The 17176-nt window shown below is 38.3% G+C and overlaps 1 protein-coding gene across 1 annotated transcript in view; it reads right to left on the reverse strand.

Annotated features, from left to right (window-relative positions):
- Nucleotides 1-17176, reverse strand: part of LOC150090021 (protein fantom-like) — a 234503-nt gene that overhangs the window by 198421 nt on the left and 18906 nt on the right. Inside the window, exon 7 of the mRNA XM_090390151.1 lies at nucleotides 6230-6306. Within this exon, the coding sequence (XP_090246277.1) occupies nucleotides 6230-6306 (77 nt within the window). The remainder of the gene's footprint in view (nucleotides 1-6229; nucleotides 6307-17176) is intronic.

The following is a 17176-nucleotide window of genomic DNA, read 5'->3' on the forward strand; positions in this document are numbered from 1 at the left end:
CCAACTACCCACTGGCTAAAGGCAAACTTCTGCACATCTAGCCTACATCTGTCTTTCCTGAAGTTGAATTTATGCCCTCTCAGGTGATTATTCGATCAAGACGAAGAATCCCATCAGCATTGAGCATGCTCAAACCATTCAAGACTTTATATACCTCAATCAGATCACCTTGCAGGTGCCTAGTCTCCAGACACTGTAATTTGCAAAATTTAAGCCTTTCTTCATAAGAGCAACCCTTTGTTCTATTCACTAATCTTGTTGCCCTTCTCTGTACTCGTTCCTACAACTCTACATCCTTCTTAAAATGAGGCCTCCAGATCTGTATACAGTACTCAAGGTGTGGCCTGACCATTACCTTATACAAGGGGATAATCACCACCTTATCCTTGCTAGAAAAATTCCCATATATCATTGACAAGACACTATGAGCTACTCTTGCAGGCCATCTGCACTGCTCAAAAAACTTCATATATCTGCCTGCACAATTACCCCCAGGTCCTCTTCGTTCTCTACCACTGTCAGTGTAGTACCACAGAGTTGATATGTCACTCTGGGGTTACTTCTTCCCATATGTAGTACTTTACATTTGTCAATGTTAAACTTCATTTGACACCTCTCAGCCCATCTGCTCAACTTTTCTAGATCCTGTTGCAGCAGCGTACTGTCATTAGTGTCCTTTACAACCCTGCCAACATTCGTATCATCTGCAAACTTGGACATTAAGCTTGATATATCATCATCAATATCATTTATAAATACAGAAAACAACAATGGACCCAACACTGAACCCTGAGGGACTCCACTAATAACATTAGTCCACGATGAGCAGTGTCCATTGATTACCACTCTCTGTCTTCTCCCACTTAATCCATAGCAGCAATTTGCCTTCAATACCACACAGCTCCAATTTGTGCAGCAGTCTTCCATGTGCAACAGTATCAAAAGCCTTTCTAAGATCCAAATATATGATATCAAAGTTATTCCCTGCATCCAGTTCCTCTGTGACACACATCACAGTATCCAATCAAATTGGTCAGGCAAGACTTTCCCTTAACAAAACCATGCTGTGTCCGAGCTATAACTGAAGTCTTGTCTAGATGATCCTGCAGTGCTTCTTTAACCAGTGCCTCCATTAATTTTCTTGGAACAGAAGTTAAACTAACAGGTCTATAATTATTGTGTCGCCCTTTGATCCTATTTTGTGAATTGGGGTCACATTTGCAAATCTCCAGTCCATGGGTACCTCCCCTGAGAATTAAAGAAGCTCTCATAATTATGGCTAAGGGTTTGCTGACTTAATTTGCTGCTTCCTTTAATATAACTGGATGCTACTAAAAGTTTCCTACCTATTAAAAAATATTGTTCAAGGTTTAGGCCTAAATGGTTATCAAATGAACTAATGAGACTCGTGACAGAGAAGAAAAATGCATGGGATGCATATAAATTATCAGGCGACACAGAAGCCTATGGCAGATATAAGCTAGTCTGTAATCAGGTCACAAAGGAGGTTCGGCAGGCGAAGGCAGATTACGAGAAATCTTTGGCAAAAGATGCTAAGAAAAACAGCAAGGATTTCTTTACTTATATAAACTCTAAAAGGAAGGGGATGAATTTGATTGGTCCACTTGACATCGATAGTTCGACTGTTGATGATCCTGCTCAGATAGCAAACAAACTGAATGAGTATTTTGCATCTACATTCACACATTAGGAGTTATTAAGGTTTGAAACTGTCAGAAGGTTATCAAATTGTAGCAGGGTGCTTAATGAGTTTGTAATAACTGAGAGCAAAGTGGAGGAGAAATTGTTGAAGTTAAACATAAGAAAGGCACCTGGGGTGGATGGGATCTATCCAGTTATATTAAAGGAGGCGGCAAAGCAACTAAGCAAACCCTTAGCCATAATTATGAGAGCATCCTTGGACTCAGGGGAGGTTCCCACCAACTGGAGATGTGCAAATGTATCCCCAATTCACAAAGGGGGATCAAAGGGTGACACGAGTAATTACAGACCAGTTAGTTTAACTTCTGTTCCGGGTAAAATAATGGAGTCACTGGTTAAAGATGCATTGCAGGATCATCTAGAGAAGACTTCAGCAATAATTCAGAGACAGCATGGTTTTGTTAAGGGAAAGTCTTGTCTGACAAATTTGATTGGTTATTATGATGTGGTCACAAAGGAACTGGATGCAAAAAATAATTTTGATATCATATATTTGGATTTCAGGAAAGCTTTTGACACTGTTGCTACAATGGATAAAAGGATGGTTAGGTGGGAGAAGACAGAGGGTGGTAATCAATGGGTGCTGCTCTTCATGGACTAATATTATTAGTGGAGTCCCACAGGGTTCGGTGTTGAGTCCACTGTTGTTTTGTATATTTATCAATGATATTGATGAAAGCATATCAGGCTTAATGTCGAAGTTTGCAGATGATACAAAGGTTGGCATGGTTGTTAATGACAGTCATGGCAGTGTGCTACTGCAACAGGATCTAGATAATTTGGGCAAATGGGCTAAGAAGTGACAACTGAAGTTTAACCTTGACAAATGCAAAGTACTGCATATGGGTCGAAGTAAGCCCAGAGAAACGTACCAACTGTGTGGTACTACACTTAAGGTGGTAGAAAATGAAAAAGACCTGGGAGTAATTGTGCAGTCAGATATGAAGTTTTCTGAGCAATGCAGACAGGCTGCCAGGGCAGATCATGGGGTTTTGTCAATGATATATATAGGAATTTTGCACTGTAAGGCAATGGTCAGGCCTTGAGTACTGCGTACAGGTCTGGAGGCCTCATTTTAGGAAGGATGTAGATTTGCTTGAGCATGTACAGAGAAGGGCAACAAGATTGGCGATGGGAATGAAGGGATCCTCTTACCAAGAGAGACTTAAGTTCTACAAATTGCAGTGGCTGGAGACTAGGCACCTGCGCAGTGATCTGATTGAGGTGTATAAGGCCTTGAATGGGTTGAGCACGCTGAATTCTGATGGGATCCTTCCACTTGTTCAGATTACGAACCTAAGGGGGCATAAATTCAAATTAAGAAAAGACAGATGTAGAATAGATGTGCGGAAATTTGCCTTTAGCCAGCAGGTGGTTAATTGCTGGAACAAACTTCCATCTGTCATTGTGGAAGTTGATAGGTTAAATAAATTTAAGAAGGAACTGGACAGGCATTTGGAGGGAATGGCGTGATTTTATTTTTTTATTATTTTTTTTATTTTGGCTGATGCTGCATAAGCTCATACACTTGCTTTCTTGCATCACATGCCACTGCTACTACTACTACTACCCCAGGTGCCTTTTTTTATGTTTATCTTCAACAATTTCTCCTCCACTTTCCTCTCAGTTATTACAAAATTATCTAGATCACTGACAGAGTTTAACTCCTGATGGGTGAATGTAGATGCAAAATACTCATTTAGTTTGTTAGCCACCTGAGCAGGATCATCAACAGTTGAACCATCAGTATCCAGTGGACCAATCTGATTCATCCCTTTGCTTCTAGAGTTTACATAGGTAAAGAACTCTTTGTTGTTTTTCTTTGCATCCTTTGTCAAGGATTTCTCATAATCTGCCTTTGCCTGCCTAATCTCCTTTATGACTTGGTTACAGACCAACTTATATCTATCATAAGCTTCCATGTCACTCATTAATTTATATGTATTCCATGCATTTTTCTTCTCTGTCACATGTCTAATTAGTTCATCTGACATCCATTTAGGCCTAAATCTTGAACAATATTTCTTAGTTGGTATGTAAAGCCTAGTAGCTTCCAAGATTAATTCTTTGAATTCTTCCCATTTTGAATTTGCTGTTGGTAACACATCATCAGTTGGTCCCACCGTATAGAATTTAAATGCTGTTTCAGACCACCATAGTCACCTTTACGAAAGCAAAAACCCTTCCCTTTACCCCTGATGGTAGTTACCTCTTTGAGTAAATCCCGCTTCAGCACACTGTGATCACTGCCACCTAGTGGTTCCTTTATCTGCAGATTCTTAATGCATGAAGAATCACTACTGATAATCAGATCAAGAGTATTACTCCCTCTAGTTGCCTCCCGAACATGCTGATGTAGAAAACAATCATCCAATAAATCCACAAAAGCCTTGCTAGTGTGTGAGTGACCAACCCACAAATTCCAGTCAATATCTGGGAAAATTAAAATCCCCATTATAAGACTCTCTGATTTACTGGCCCACTCTATTTCCCTGTACAGTTTCTTATTATATTCACCAGAGTCATTAGGCCTACAACACACCCGACTCTCAATTATGATCTCCCAATGCTTGTGTCACACCAAACTGACTCGACACTGCACTGTCCAGCGATGTCGACTGGCTTGACTTCCTTGGATTTTACGTGTTTCTTAACTAATAGCATAACCCCTCCTTCCTTCCTATCCTGTATATCCTTCCTGTACACATTGTACTCCCCAAATTCAAGCGTAGGTAGGAAACCCCGAAAATAACGAAGAATAATAATTATTAATTTTTAGCCAACCAGATAAATAAATATATATATAAATATATATTTGTCAATTTTATTTAATGGTATCTATCCGTAGGAAATTAGGTGTATAAGGACCAAACTAACAAGTTAGTAAAAGTAAACTAGCTTTAGCCTGGAAGGCCTATATAAAATTATATTAATTAAAATGGAAATAAAAATAAAAATGATGATGAACAATTGGTCATCAGTCTGGTACCGATGACTAAGTGAGAGAATGTTATTTACAATTTTCATTGTTTATTATCATTTTTCATTGCTATTTTCATTGTTCATCATCATTTTTATTTTCATTTTAATTAATATAATTTTATATAGGCCTTCCAGGCTAAAGCTAGTTTACTTTTACTAACTTGTTAGTTTGAATGGATTGAGCACCTTATACACCTAATTTCCTACAGATAGATACCATTAAATAAAATCGACTAATATATTTCATGCACATATATGCCTAATTGCCCATGTGCAATAGCATTAACGTTGCACAACTGACAGGTACCTAATATGGTAAACTTTACCAAATATCATTTTTATAGTCTTCAGTAAGAACACACACACACACACACACACACACACACACACACACACACACACACACACACACACACACACACACACACACACACACACACAGGGTATTTCAAAAGTGATGATCAGTAATTTAAAGGTGAACTGTAAAGACTACAATATGCAAAAAGAGTCTAGTAAACATGGGTCCATAAGTGAATTGCTTTCGAGATATTGCATATTTCTAGTTGGGATCCAACACTGACAAGGTGAACTATACAGAGTTGGGATCCACCACTGACTTGTTTGTTTAGGTTAGGTTATGCTCATTCTCGCTGTTTCCCCTCTCTCAATGCTCTGAGACGTAGCAGGCATACTAGTACTTGTCAAAGGACAGTCAACGTGGAAAGAGGTTACAGCAACGAAGAGTATGCGGACATGCACTTCGTGTATGGTAAAGCCAACAGCAGTGCACTCAAGGCTGCACATTTATACCAAGAAGCATTTCCCTGCCGAAGGAAGCCCAACAGGCACACATTCATCAGGGTACATCAACGCTTTAGAGAACACGGGTGCTTCGCACATGGAGTACAAGATAGGCCCAGAAGCATAACACCTAATATCAAGGAAAGGGTGTTAGAAAGAACATCCTGTAACATGTAACATCTGTAAAATCCTGTGGTGTTGAAACCAAAAATTAAAAATGTATTATCTTATGTTTAATAAAATCACCTTTAGCAAAGCATTCACAGCTTTTTGCTAAACCAGTGCTCCCATATTCAGTGGTGGATCTTAATAGAAAATGTGCATTATCTCGAAAACAGTTCATTTGCTGCTTGATGTTCACTGGGACTTTTTTGCTTATTTTAGTTTGTACTTTTCACCTTTAAATTATTGACCATCATTTTTGAAACACCCTGTGTATAAGGTCAACACCTGGCACAATCATTCACTTGGGAGAATAGCCAACCAGATAAATAAATTTGCTGATTCTTGAGTGGTTCACCAGATTTATCCATTTTCCAAAAAAATAGTCAGAAAATGGAGTGGTACCATATAACAGATCACTGCACTTGGGAAGTTCACCTGTAATACCAGTTTCAAGAATATTTTACCTTAATTATTTTTATATATTCAAAACACTTTTCCATGCTCATATAAAAGTACAATAGCAACAGACAAAAATATTAATTCGGATTAAAAATCTTACCTCTGTGTACGCCTAATATTGCCAATTTTGAAATTTGGTGTGGCAGCTCGTGAATTAATTCCAGTCTTTGGACGACCCTATTTGTCACAAATCAAAATTAAAATTAACATGCAAGGATACTCAGATGTAGATATAAATATACACACAAAGAGAAATATAATTGGTTTTCTACATAAGATGTACAGTTTATTTTGCCTTGTAAAATATTATACAAAAGAAAGTGTTGAAACATTTTGCCAATACAGCATTAGCGAAAAGACATCTCTGGCAGGGAATTCAGGTTGAAATTGCAGCTGAATTCAAATCACTGCTCCGCAAATCATATTATTTTAATCTTAACATCATTTATATGGTAAATGATGCGAAGATTAGAATAACATTTATTTCAAGGAAATGGGCTTTTGCAATTACTAATGACTTTGTAATTACTAATGATTGTTCATTTATCTACCAGAATACCAGACAATCCTAACCACACAGCCAACAATCATGGTCTTTTCTCACAAGAGCCCTTCTAAGTATGCAATTGAGGTGAGTGGCTCCTCTAAGCACCTCAGATCACAACTTGGTGATGGTCTCTACTCCAAAGAAGCCTTTCTTTTTTTTCCTTTTCTTTTTTTTTTTGGTAGTTGTTGGCGTATCGGCTTCTGTGGCCATAATAACCCTCCCAAGGTTTTTCAAGGTTTTTGATCCAAGCCCGAGGCGGGATTCGAACCCGCGACCTTTGGGTTGCCAGGCAGGTACTTTACCCACCCGGCTAGCCCAGTCGGCAGGGGCCTTTCTCTCATGATCATTCTTAACCTTGTGTTGTTTGGCATTACAAAAATGCAAAATGAGATGATCTGCGAGATTTCTTATTTTCCTTAAATGGATTACTGTTTCAAATCTTCTGATGTCAGTATTTGCTAAGATCATGTCAGTGAAATTATTCTTGTTGGGATGAAATCCTTTATTCCATACTCCACCTTAAAATCTCAAACTTTATTTAAACCTTGGTTTTCCAATAAATGTGCTAAGGTTGTTCACAAGATAAGAACGTTACTTATTGCAATTGGCTTGCATTCAAATCTCCAGATTCATTTTCTGCCTACACTAAAGCTTGCAACAATTGCAAAACAATTATTAATCAGTCAAAAGTGTATTCTGTATAGGCTAAGAGTAGAAAACTTGATTCTTGTCCAAATAGTAGTCAAGCATTCTGGTCTCTTGTCAAAGCTATTGGCAGCAACTTTTGCTAATTTCTATTCCCACCTCTGTCAAAAACGGATGGTTATATTGCAACCTCAGCTAAAGATAAAGTTAACCTGCTAGCATCCTACTTTTATTCTAACTCTTGTATTGATAATCTTGGTAAACTACCTCCTACCAATCCCAGTACACTCCATTCAATGTCTCCTATGGTCTTCTTTCAAAAGGATGTCAGAAGAATTTTGAACAGCCTTGATACCAAGAAATCACCAAGTCCTGATGGTATTTCTCCACTTGTTCTCATAACTTGATCCTTGAGGTTGTCACTCTGAGATATGCCAGACAAGCTGTACTTGCTACCTGGGAGTCTAAAATGCTGATGGAACTAATATTCAGGTGACATTCAAGGCCCCAATTTCGGCAAAGACTGGATGGTCTGCAACAGCCAAATCCTCTGTTTCCACCTTCACGATGGTGGGACTGTTAGTAATCCTGGGTATAACCTCCATGCACACGCAAACTGTGGGTGATGACCCAGGTGTGAAACAATGTAACCAGAGGTCGAGGTGTGGCACCCACACCACATGGAGAAACGCCGCCACTCTGTGTTACCAGGCAATACTAGGTGGTAGATGATTCTCATCAACCGGTGCAATACCACCACTTTGCTTATTGGAGGCTTGAAGTTGTGGAACCCATGTTTAGTCTCAAGAGCTAAATTCCAGTCAACCCTTCCTCATCTCTTCCATCATGCAGTATGACTGATGGCTTTTGAGGTTATGATGAACATCATGGCGAGATACTATCTTCCTTCCATTTCGAGGATACAGCTCTAAAACGGTGTTCACATGGCGGCCACTAGTTAGTACACCCGACCGAACCAAACCAATAGGTTCGATTCGGTCGGGTGTACTAATGGGTGTGCTCTCTAGGAGGCTTCCGGATCAGATAGTGTATAATCTTGCTACCTCTACTCTGCCAGATAGTGACTGGAGGGAGTCCAAGTAGTGTGTATGTGGGGGGGGGCATTGTAGAGGCCAAGTTATATCAAGGATCTGGGTATATTTTTACCATGTGTACGCCATATCCAAAAATTTCACTACTTCATACAGCATGTCACCCCCACTTTTTCTTACTATTGAATACACCCTGAATTGTCAAACTAATAGAGTAAGCTTATCTGCGAAAAGATCCAAACCACTACCTAATTCATTTCACAAATATACGTGGTCTCAATTCTAATCTCAACGATGACAATTTCCACTTGCAGTCTACCAAACCCCGTGTACTTTTTCTGACAAAATCTCAGTTATCAGTTGATTCAACTACTGCTCATCACATTTGCCCAAATTATTCGCTGTATGATTCCTTTTGCCTCAAAGGTGGTATTTGTGCATATGTCCGTTCCGATATTCCCTGTAAAAGACTTGGTAATTTGGAATCTCCTCTTTTCGATCTTCTCTGGCTTAAAATCTCTCTACCTCATTGAGTCAAATCCATCTGTTGCCTCTACCATTTTCCCAACTCCACTAATTACTTGGATCTCTTTGGCTTCCTCTCTTTGCAACTTGACTTTCTCCAGTCCCACTTTCCTAACAGTGAGGTAATTTACCTTGGTGATTTTAATGTTCACAACTCCAGTTGGCTTCCGTTTTCTACTCACACTGACTCAGCTGGCCGAGATGCTGAGGCTCTTGCAATTCCTAATGATCTTGCATAGATTGCTCATTTACCTACAGGAATACTGAAGATAATCCTAACCATACAGCAAACATGCTTGATCTGTTTCTCACAAACAACCCTTCTAAGTAGACGGTCGAAGTGAGACGTCCTTTAGGCACCTCAGATCCACAACTTGGTGACTGTCTCTTCTCCAATGGAGCCTCCATCTCATGGCTTTTCCCAACCTCATATTGTTTGGCATTACAAGAATGCAAAATGGAATGACCTGCGAGATTTCTTTTCTTATTTTCCTTGGTCGGATTACTGTTTCAAAACTTCTGATGTCAGTGTTTGCTCAGATCGTGTTAGTGAAATTATTCTTGCAGGAATGGAATCCTTCATCCCACACTTCACTTTAAAATCTCGTCCTTTATCTAAACTTTGGTTTTCCAATAAATATGCTAAGGCTGTTCAAGAGAAGAACATTGCATATTGTAATTGGCTTGTTTCTAATTCTTCAGTTTCATTTTCTGCCTACACCAAAGCTCGCAACAATTGTAAAGCAGTTATTAATCAATCCAATCTAGAGTTTGAACAGGCTAAGAGTAGAAAACTTGCTTCTTGCCCTAATGGTAGCCGAGCATTCTGGTCTCTTGCCAAAGCTATTGGCCGCAACTTTTGCCCATCTCTGCTCCCACCTCTGTCCAAACCAGATGGTTCTGTTGTCACTTCAGCCAAGGATAAAGCTGACCTGCTAGCTTCCCATTTTTCCTCCAACTCGTGTATTAATGATCTTTGTAAAACACCTCCCACCATTCCCAACACGCTCCATTCAATGCCTCCTGTGGTCTTCCATCAAAAGGATGTCAGAAGGATTTTGACGAATCTTGATGCTAAGAAAGCTCCAGGTCCCGATGGTATTTCTCCACTTGTTCTCAAAACCTGTGCTCCTGAACTTACTCCTGTTCTTTGTCACCTTTTTTCACTTTCTTATTCCAAAAGTGTTTTTCCTTCTGCTTGGAAATTTGCTCGGATCCAGCCAGTTCCTCAAAAAGGGTGACAAATCCCTCCCATCCAATTATCGTCCCATTGTAATTACTTCTACTCTTTCTAAAGTAATGGAGAAATCAATTAACCGCCAACTCTTAAACTACCTAGAAACCTTCCGTCTGATCAACGATCGCCAGTATGGATTCCGTCAGTGTCGATCCACTGGTGATATTCTGGCTTATGTTACCCATTTATGGACTAATTCAATGGAAAAGTTCAGTGAAACACAAGCAGTTGCTCTTGACATCTCAAAGGCTTTCGGTTGTGTTTGGCATAAAGGTCTTCTAAACAAGCTTCCATCTTATGGTTTGCAAACTGTTTTTTGTAATTGGTTATCCAGTTTTCTCTCTGATCGCTCACTGAGGGTGATGGTAGATGGCGCTCTGTCTTCTAAGTTCTCCACTAATACCGCTGTCCCCCAAGGTTCAGTTCTTTCCCCCACTCTTTTCCTCTTGTATATTAATGACCTTCTTCCATTGACTGGAAATCCTATCCATAGTTTTGCCAATGATAGTACATTGCATTCCACTTTCCATTTTGAGAAACCTTGCTCAGCTCAATCGGCTTCAACTTCTCGAAAATCTGCTACCAATTCCTTAAATGCCGATCTCCAGGTAATTCTCGAGTGGGTCAAAAACAACTTAGTTGATTTCAATCCTTCTAAAACTCAGTCTTGTTTTATATCTCACAAAAAGGATTCTTCTGCTCCTGTGTTTATCTTTGGTGACACTCTGATTTCTAGGCAAAATGATATATCTCTTTTGGGGATTACTCTGACTTCTAATCTCTCTTGGCACAAGCACATTACAAATATTGCTTCCTCTGCATCTAAAAAACTTGTTTTTCTCTTTCGCTCTCGGCGTTATATTTCTTCCAAACAGCTGTTCACTCTGTACAAATCGCAAACCCGTCCTACCATCGAATATTGTTCCCACATCTGGGGTGGTGCCCTCAAAACCTCTCTCAGGCTTCTTGATTCGGTTCAGAAGAGGGCAATTAGGTTAATTAATGATTCATCTCTAACAGTCTCTCCATTCACTGTCTCATAGATGTTCTGTTTCTGCTGCATGCCTCTTCTACAGGTATTTCCATGGGCACTGTTCTTCTGAATTGGCTTCTATAATTCCCGCTCTCTCTTTCAAAACAGTCTGAACACCTGCCGTCACCAGCCAACATCCATTTACTGTCCAACTTCAAACTCACAGAACCAACTTTTCATCTTCCTCGTTTATTCATTTAACTACTGTTTTCTGGAACAACTTTCCTTCATACGTATTTCCTGAAAATTACAGTCTACAGAAGTTCAAGTCCAGTGTCAACAAATATCTTCTTTCTTCTTCTCAACCTCCAACCCAAGCACAGTACTAAATATTATAGGTTCTAATACCTCTCGTGTTTGGGGTTTACATAAAAAAAAAATAATAATAAAATGTGCTTATACACCTAAAATCTGCTTCAAAATTAACAGATTGGAAATCTTAGTTTGGAAGTATACACTCCTTCTTTACATATTATCAAAAAACAAATGATGGCTGCCATTTATAAGGAATTTAAAACCGCTTGAACTTTACCAAAAGACTTGAACCATATTAAGATTTATATTTTTAATAATTTTATGTCACTGGTGCAAGAATTTACAGACAATCTAAGATGCCTATAGGACTGAATATCTATGCGGTCATTGCCAAAATTCAGTTGTCATAATGAGTTCCCTTTATGTTTACACTTTTATACAGAAATATAATTTCAGTAATATCCAAAGTGATATCTACTGAAAAAAAACTGATTGTGAAGACAACAGATTGTATTTTAACAACCGTTACCTTTCCAAAATTTTATAACAAATAACCCATAAGAACATTCCATTAAATTTTATTTATTTCTATCTTAAAAACAGTTCAGATGCAATGAATTCGGAATCAATCATTTAACTGCAAAATCATTATTGTGCCAACTCATGTGTATACCAATTTTGAAACTTAGGTATATATATCATTGCTTTTGTGACTGTCAGTTGTACACTGAAAGGACAGAATTCATGGGATACCTGGTTCCTGAGCAATGCGATGCTGTCACCCCTCTCGCTAGTGGACGAACCCACCACTTGGCAGATATATTAGGTACACTACATCACTGCATTCATGTAGATGGTAATTTGATGTCGGTATGGATAAATATCGTGAGTTAACTGACTTTGAAAGAAGGATGACAAAGAGTGCCCAACGCATAGGTCACTCTATAACGGAGGTGGTACAGAAATTGCACTATTCCTGTTCGACAGTATCAGGAGTGTATTGGGAATGCGGCATTTACAGAATAGCATCTCATCATGGACAGAGGTGTGGGCGGAGAAAGGTGGTGGATGAACATGGCCGTCACCGTGTCTCTCATTGTTTCAGCCAACTGGACAGTGGCACAAATCACCGCTGACTTCAACGAAGGAGGTGCCAGAAACGTCTCCACCAAGACCATCAGGCAATCATTAGCCAAAATAGGTTATGGGAGTTGCCAACCCACCAGAGCCCCATTGCTAACACCACGACACAGGACTCAAATGGGTGGAAGAATTTCAGTACTGGGCCTTGGATGATTGGAGACGGGTCTCCTGGTCCGGTGAGTTCTGTTTTGATGCCAAGAAAGCTCCAGCTCGTGATGATATTTCTCCACTTGTTCTATACACCTGTACTCACAGTTATTTCGAGCAGACAGGAGGGTGCATATCTGACGGAAACCGCATGAAGCTATGCACCTGTCATGTCAACAAGGAAGTATTCAGGGAGATGGACGGTCAGTAATGGTGTGGAGCATGTTCAACTGGCACATGTTGGGACCTCTGGAACGTCTAGACGCATCACTGAATGGTCCAGGTTATGTGTCATTCCTTGCAAACCATCTGCTTCCCTTCATGGTCATCGTGCACCCACAGTGCAATGGGCTCTCTAAGCAAGACAATGCACCTCCCACAGAGCCATGGTGACTAGAACATGGTTCAAAGAGCATTCTGCAGAATTTACCACCATGGAATGGCCTTCCCATCTACCAGACATGAACCCTGTGGAGCATCCTTGGGATGCTGTGGAAAAGTCCGTTCAAGCTTTGGATCTTCCACCCAGGAATGCAATGGAATTATGGACAGCAATGCAGCAAGCATGGATGGAAATAACTGTGGAATGCTTTAGTGAACTAGTAGACTCAATGCCTCTCCGTGTGACTGCCCTTATCCAGACGAAAGGTGGGCCTACCCGTTACTAGGTAGATATCCCATGATTTCTGTCCACTCAGTGTATTGCCATTTATACAATAGTGCATCAAGACCTCCCTCAAAAGAAAACAATGCCATTTCCTTTTTTCATGAACTTATTTTTTAAGGCACTTACTAAACACCATTTTAATCATCCTGAAATATTATGGCGGTCCTAAACATGAAAGGTTATTAGAATCTATAGTATTCTAGTACAGTATTATTGAGAGTTGAAAAAAGAGAGAACAGCTGGCTTCTTGAATTTCGTTAGATTATAATTTTCAGGAAATACATGAAGATGAAGATTGTAAAAAAGAACAAAAGGAATAAATGAACAAAAAGAAAAAATGGATTCTGATAGTTGTGTGAACTGATTTTGGAAGAAACAGGTGAAATTACAGATGCTAATTCAGATTAAACATAGGATTATTATGATTATTATTTTTAATAATTTGGCTGACAGTAGGAATTGAATACAAACCTTTTCCACAAAGTGTGAGAGCAACAATGATGCTATTTACTGCATTACTTGTGAGATGCAGATGTTGGTCAGTTTTAACCTTCTTTCTCAAGGTTTTTTTTTTTTTTTTTTTTTTTTTGAGTTTAGAAGTTTGTAAAAACTATGTACATAAATGCTTTTAAATATAAATGTTCTTCTATTCTGACTTTATAGTCAAATAATAAAGTGGGATTATTATAAAAAAATAAAATTAAAATCAAAATTTTATTTTAAAAATTGATTATTTTTAAATTTGGGTAAAAATCATAAAAAAGTTGAAAAAATTAAATAAGAATTCAACCTTACTTAATTTTTTCTTTGTAATAATGCTCTACATTTATATATATTATATGATTCAGTTCGAACAACTTCTGGAACCAAATACCAGTGAATTTCTTCATATTTTGCTTGTGTAAGACTGGACTGTCTAAAACCCAGGTTCCCAACCTGTGGGTCGCAACCCCCAAGGGGATTGCAAAGTGTTTTCTTGGAGGGTCACCGTGGTTATTTTTAGTTGCAATTATTTTTATAGTGAATTTCACCACGAAGGTTTTCAACACATTTATTTCAATATGGCATATGGCTATACTGCAATATTCTATTAGTGGTAGTAACACTGATTTTTGATAAATGAAAGGAAGTGACTTAAAAAATATTAAAAGCCTGCCATGTTCATACATATTAAACATTTTATATTATTTTAATTATTTCCTATGGCAGGCCTTTGATATTTTTTTCAAATTTCTGCTGTGGCAGACCTTGATTCACTCCCTAAAAATAAAATATACAAATGCAGTGTTATCATTAGAATAAAATTCTATGTTACAAATAGTAAACTGAAAAAAATATTCCACTATGACGCAAAATTCAGTATCAAAATTCATTTTTAATCAGTGTCTCGATGTGTGAATAACAGACTGTCGAATACGGACTCGCACCAAAAGAGGGGTTTGTGGTTGTTGTTCAGAGGGATTGCAGACATCCAGTGGTAATTCTGGGTTTAGTTCGGGTCCAGTTCTCAGTGTCCAGCTATATAGTGAAGGGTTCCGCCTAGCATGTTCCTGTGCCAGAAGTTAATCCGGAAGTGAATAACAAGCCAGTTAGATAGTGCCCTGGTTTCTACTACTGCTGTGGTAATTTCCTTCAGTATTAACAGAGAACTGTTCTCGAAATCCCAAAATAAGACAGTACTGGAAGAGCTAGCCAGGTGGGCAGGAGCAGCAGTGCGTAGCACATGCTTCTTGATTAGACCGGGGTTCAAGCCCGTGACCAACAAATATGGAAAGGTCAGGGAATGACCTCCGCATATCCCCAGAGCAATATGGCCTTAGTTGCTAATGCTCCTAAAAACCAAATAACAACAACAACTGGAAGAGCTATAGAGCAGAGGTCAACTAAGAAGAGAGAGACATCACCGCACTCCGTGGAAGGAACCTGCACAAAGGAATCCCACCGTGAAAGAGAAAGAAGGCAAGTCCTCCGAACTGTATTGTTTTGGAAATGGTACTTAGATAAAGTGGGAGATTATTTTAGAGTAAGGTTGAGGTTGAAGAAACATGAGAAATAAGGAAATGTTTAGTACTGAGTTTGTTTATTGGTTGAAGTTGCAAAGAAAATTGATATTGCTAAATTAAGAAAGATTACATGGAATTGTTAGCATTAAGTTAGCGACTTACGAATTGCTGTTGTGAAGAGAATTGATATTGGTGATCAGGAGAAATATGAGGAAGTGATTAAGATTGAATTAGTTTAGCGTTTGAAGCTGTAGAGAGAGTTGAGATTGTCAATTGAGAGAAATTTTATGGAAATGATAGCATATATTAACAGATTAAATGATAAAAATGAATAGATTAGATGTAAATGAACACCAGTTATGTATTGTAAGTAGATTTGTATGATAAATGACTTTTGTTTTATATTTGTGTCATTGCTCTTGAGAAACTGACAGCTCACATATAATATATATACTCGTGTGTGTGTGTAGGAGGGGAATATCCCTCAGCTCCTGGAAATTCTCATTTTTGAACGCAGTCAGGTAACTTGTGGGGCTTAGTGCTTGAGGGGAGCTGCTGTACTAAAATCATAACAATGGCCACTGACAGTGATACTAAGGTACAGGGAAATAAAAATTAATAAATAAATAAATAACCTCCCCCACAACTTAGATTTGGTTTCCACACCAAGCTTAACCGTTAGTCCTTTTCTTTCGTTAATATGGATGTAGTGCCATAAAAAGTCAAAAAGGAAATATTTTTTATTTTTGATAAAAAGAAAATTAGATTTTTTGAAGATGAGAGAATAAGGTGGGGTTAAACTGCAACTCGTCTACGACTATCTCAGTACAAAGCACCAACGAGCACAGAATCCAAAAGGACGTTTTCTGCCACTAATTAAATATGTACCAAAATTAGATCCAGTTTAAACGATAACACTATTGAGTTTCTTAAGAGCTCACTTTATTCGGAGGTAGTGTGGATGCTTATTTTTTTGATAAATGAAAGGAAGTGACTTTGTTTTTAGAATAATTGTATGTTTAATAATTTTTGCTAATATATTTATTATTGTAATAAAAGTTTGATTTAAAACGTGAATTCAAGTAATTACTTGTTTTTTTCTTACTTTACTGCACCTAATTGTCATCAAAATTTATTGCAAAAAAAAATTTTTTTTTTTTTAGAATACCGGTATTAATACCAGTATCCAGGTATTAATCCAGGATAACGGTATTAATACCGGTATCATAAATTAAAAATACCAAAATACCGGTATTAAGATTTTGACCGGTATTGTGTGCCCTAGTAACAACTGTTAGTAATGAAAAAAACAATATGAGCATACACTTACTGATGTTAGGCATGCCACAAACTTCCTTAGTGATGGAGATATCTGAAATTTGTACAAGCTTATTTTTTCAGTTTTTAATGTTAATACCATGATTTATTTCTGACAACCTTTGACAATTTACTTCAGTCAGTCAGTTTCATTCCACTGGTAATGCCTAAGATATTGCAAAAGATCAATGCACATATTCTTCCTCATGTAGCATTACATAGTGTCATATCATTCGCCTTCACAATTTTTGCATCAATTATGGTATGATGTGCTTAATTATGGCTTAATTGGTGTCTCGATGTGTGAATAACAAATTAATGAATACGGACCGTCAAATAACGGCAAGTTGCTCTCTTAGCACAGTTGAAGATCACCCCATATGTTTTGCTGACACCGCCATGTTTCCAATGATGAAATTCAATAATGTCCACATTGGGCCGTCTAATGCAAACTGGCGCGAACTTTGTTCGCCAAC

The sequence above is a fragment of the Mastigoproctus giganteus genome, chromosome 2, assembly GCF_048544385.1.
Source record: "Mastigoproctus giganteus isolate SK-2022 chromosome 2, ASM4854438v1, whole genome shotgun sequence".
In the NCBI taxonomy this organism is placed as follows: Eukaryota; Metazoa; Arthropoda; class Arachnida; order Uropygi; family Thelyphonidae; genus Mastigoproctus; species Mastigoproctus giganteus.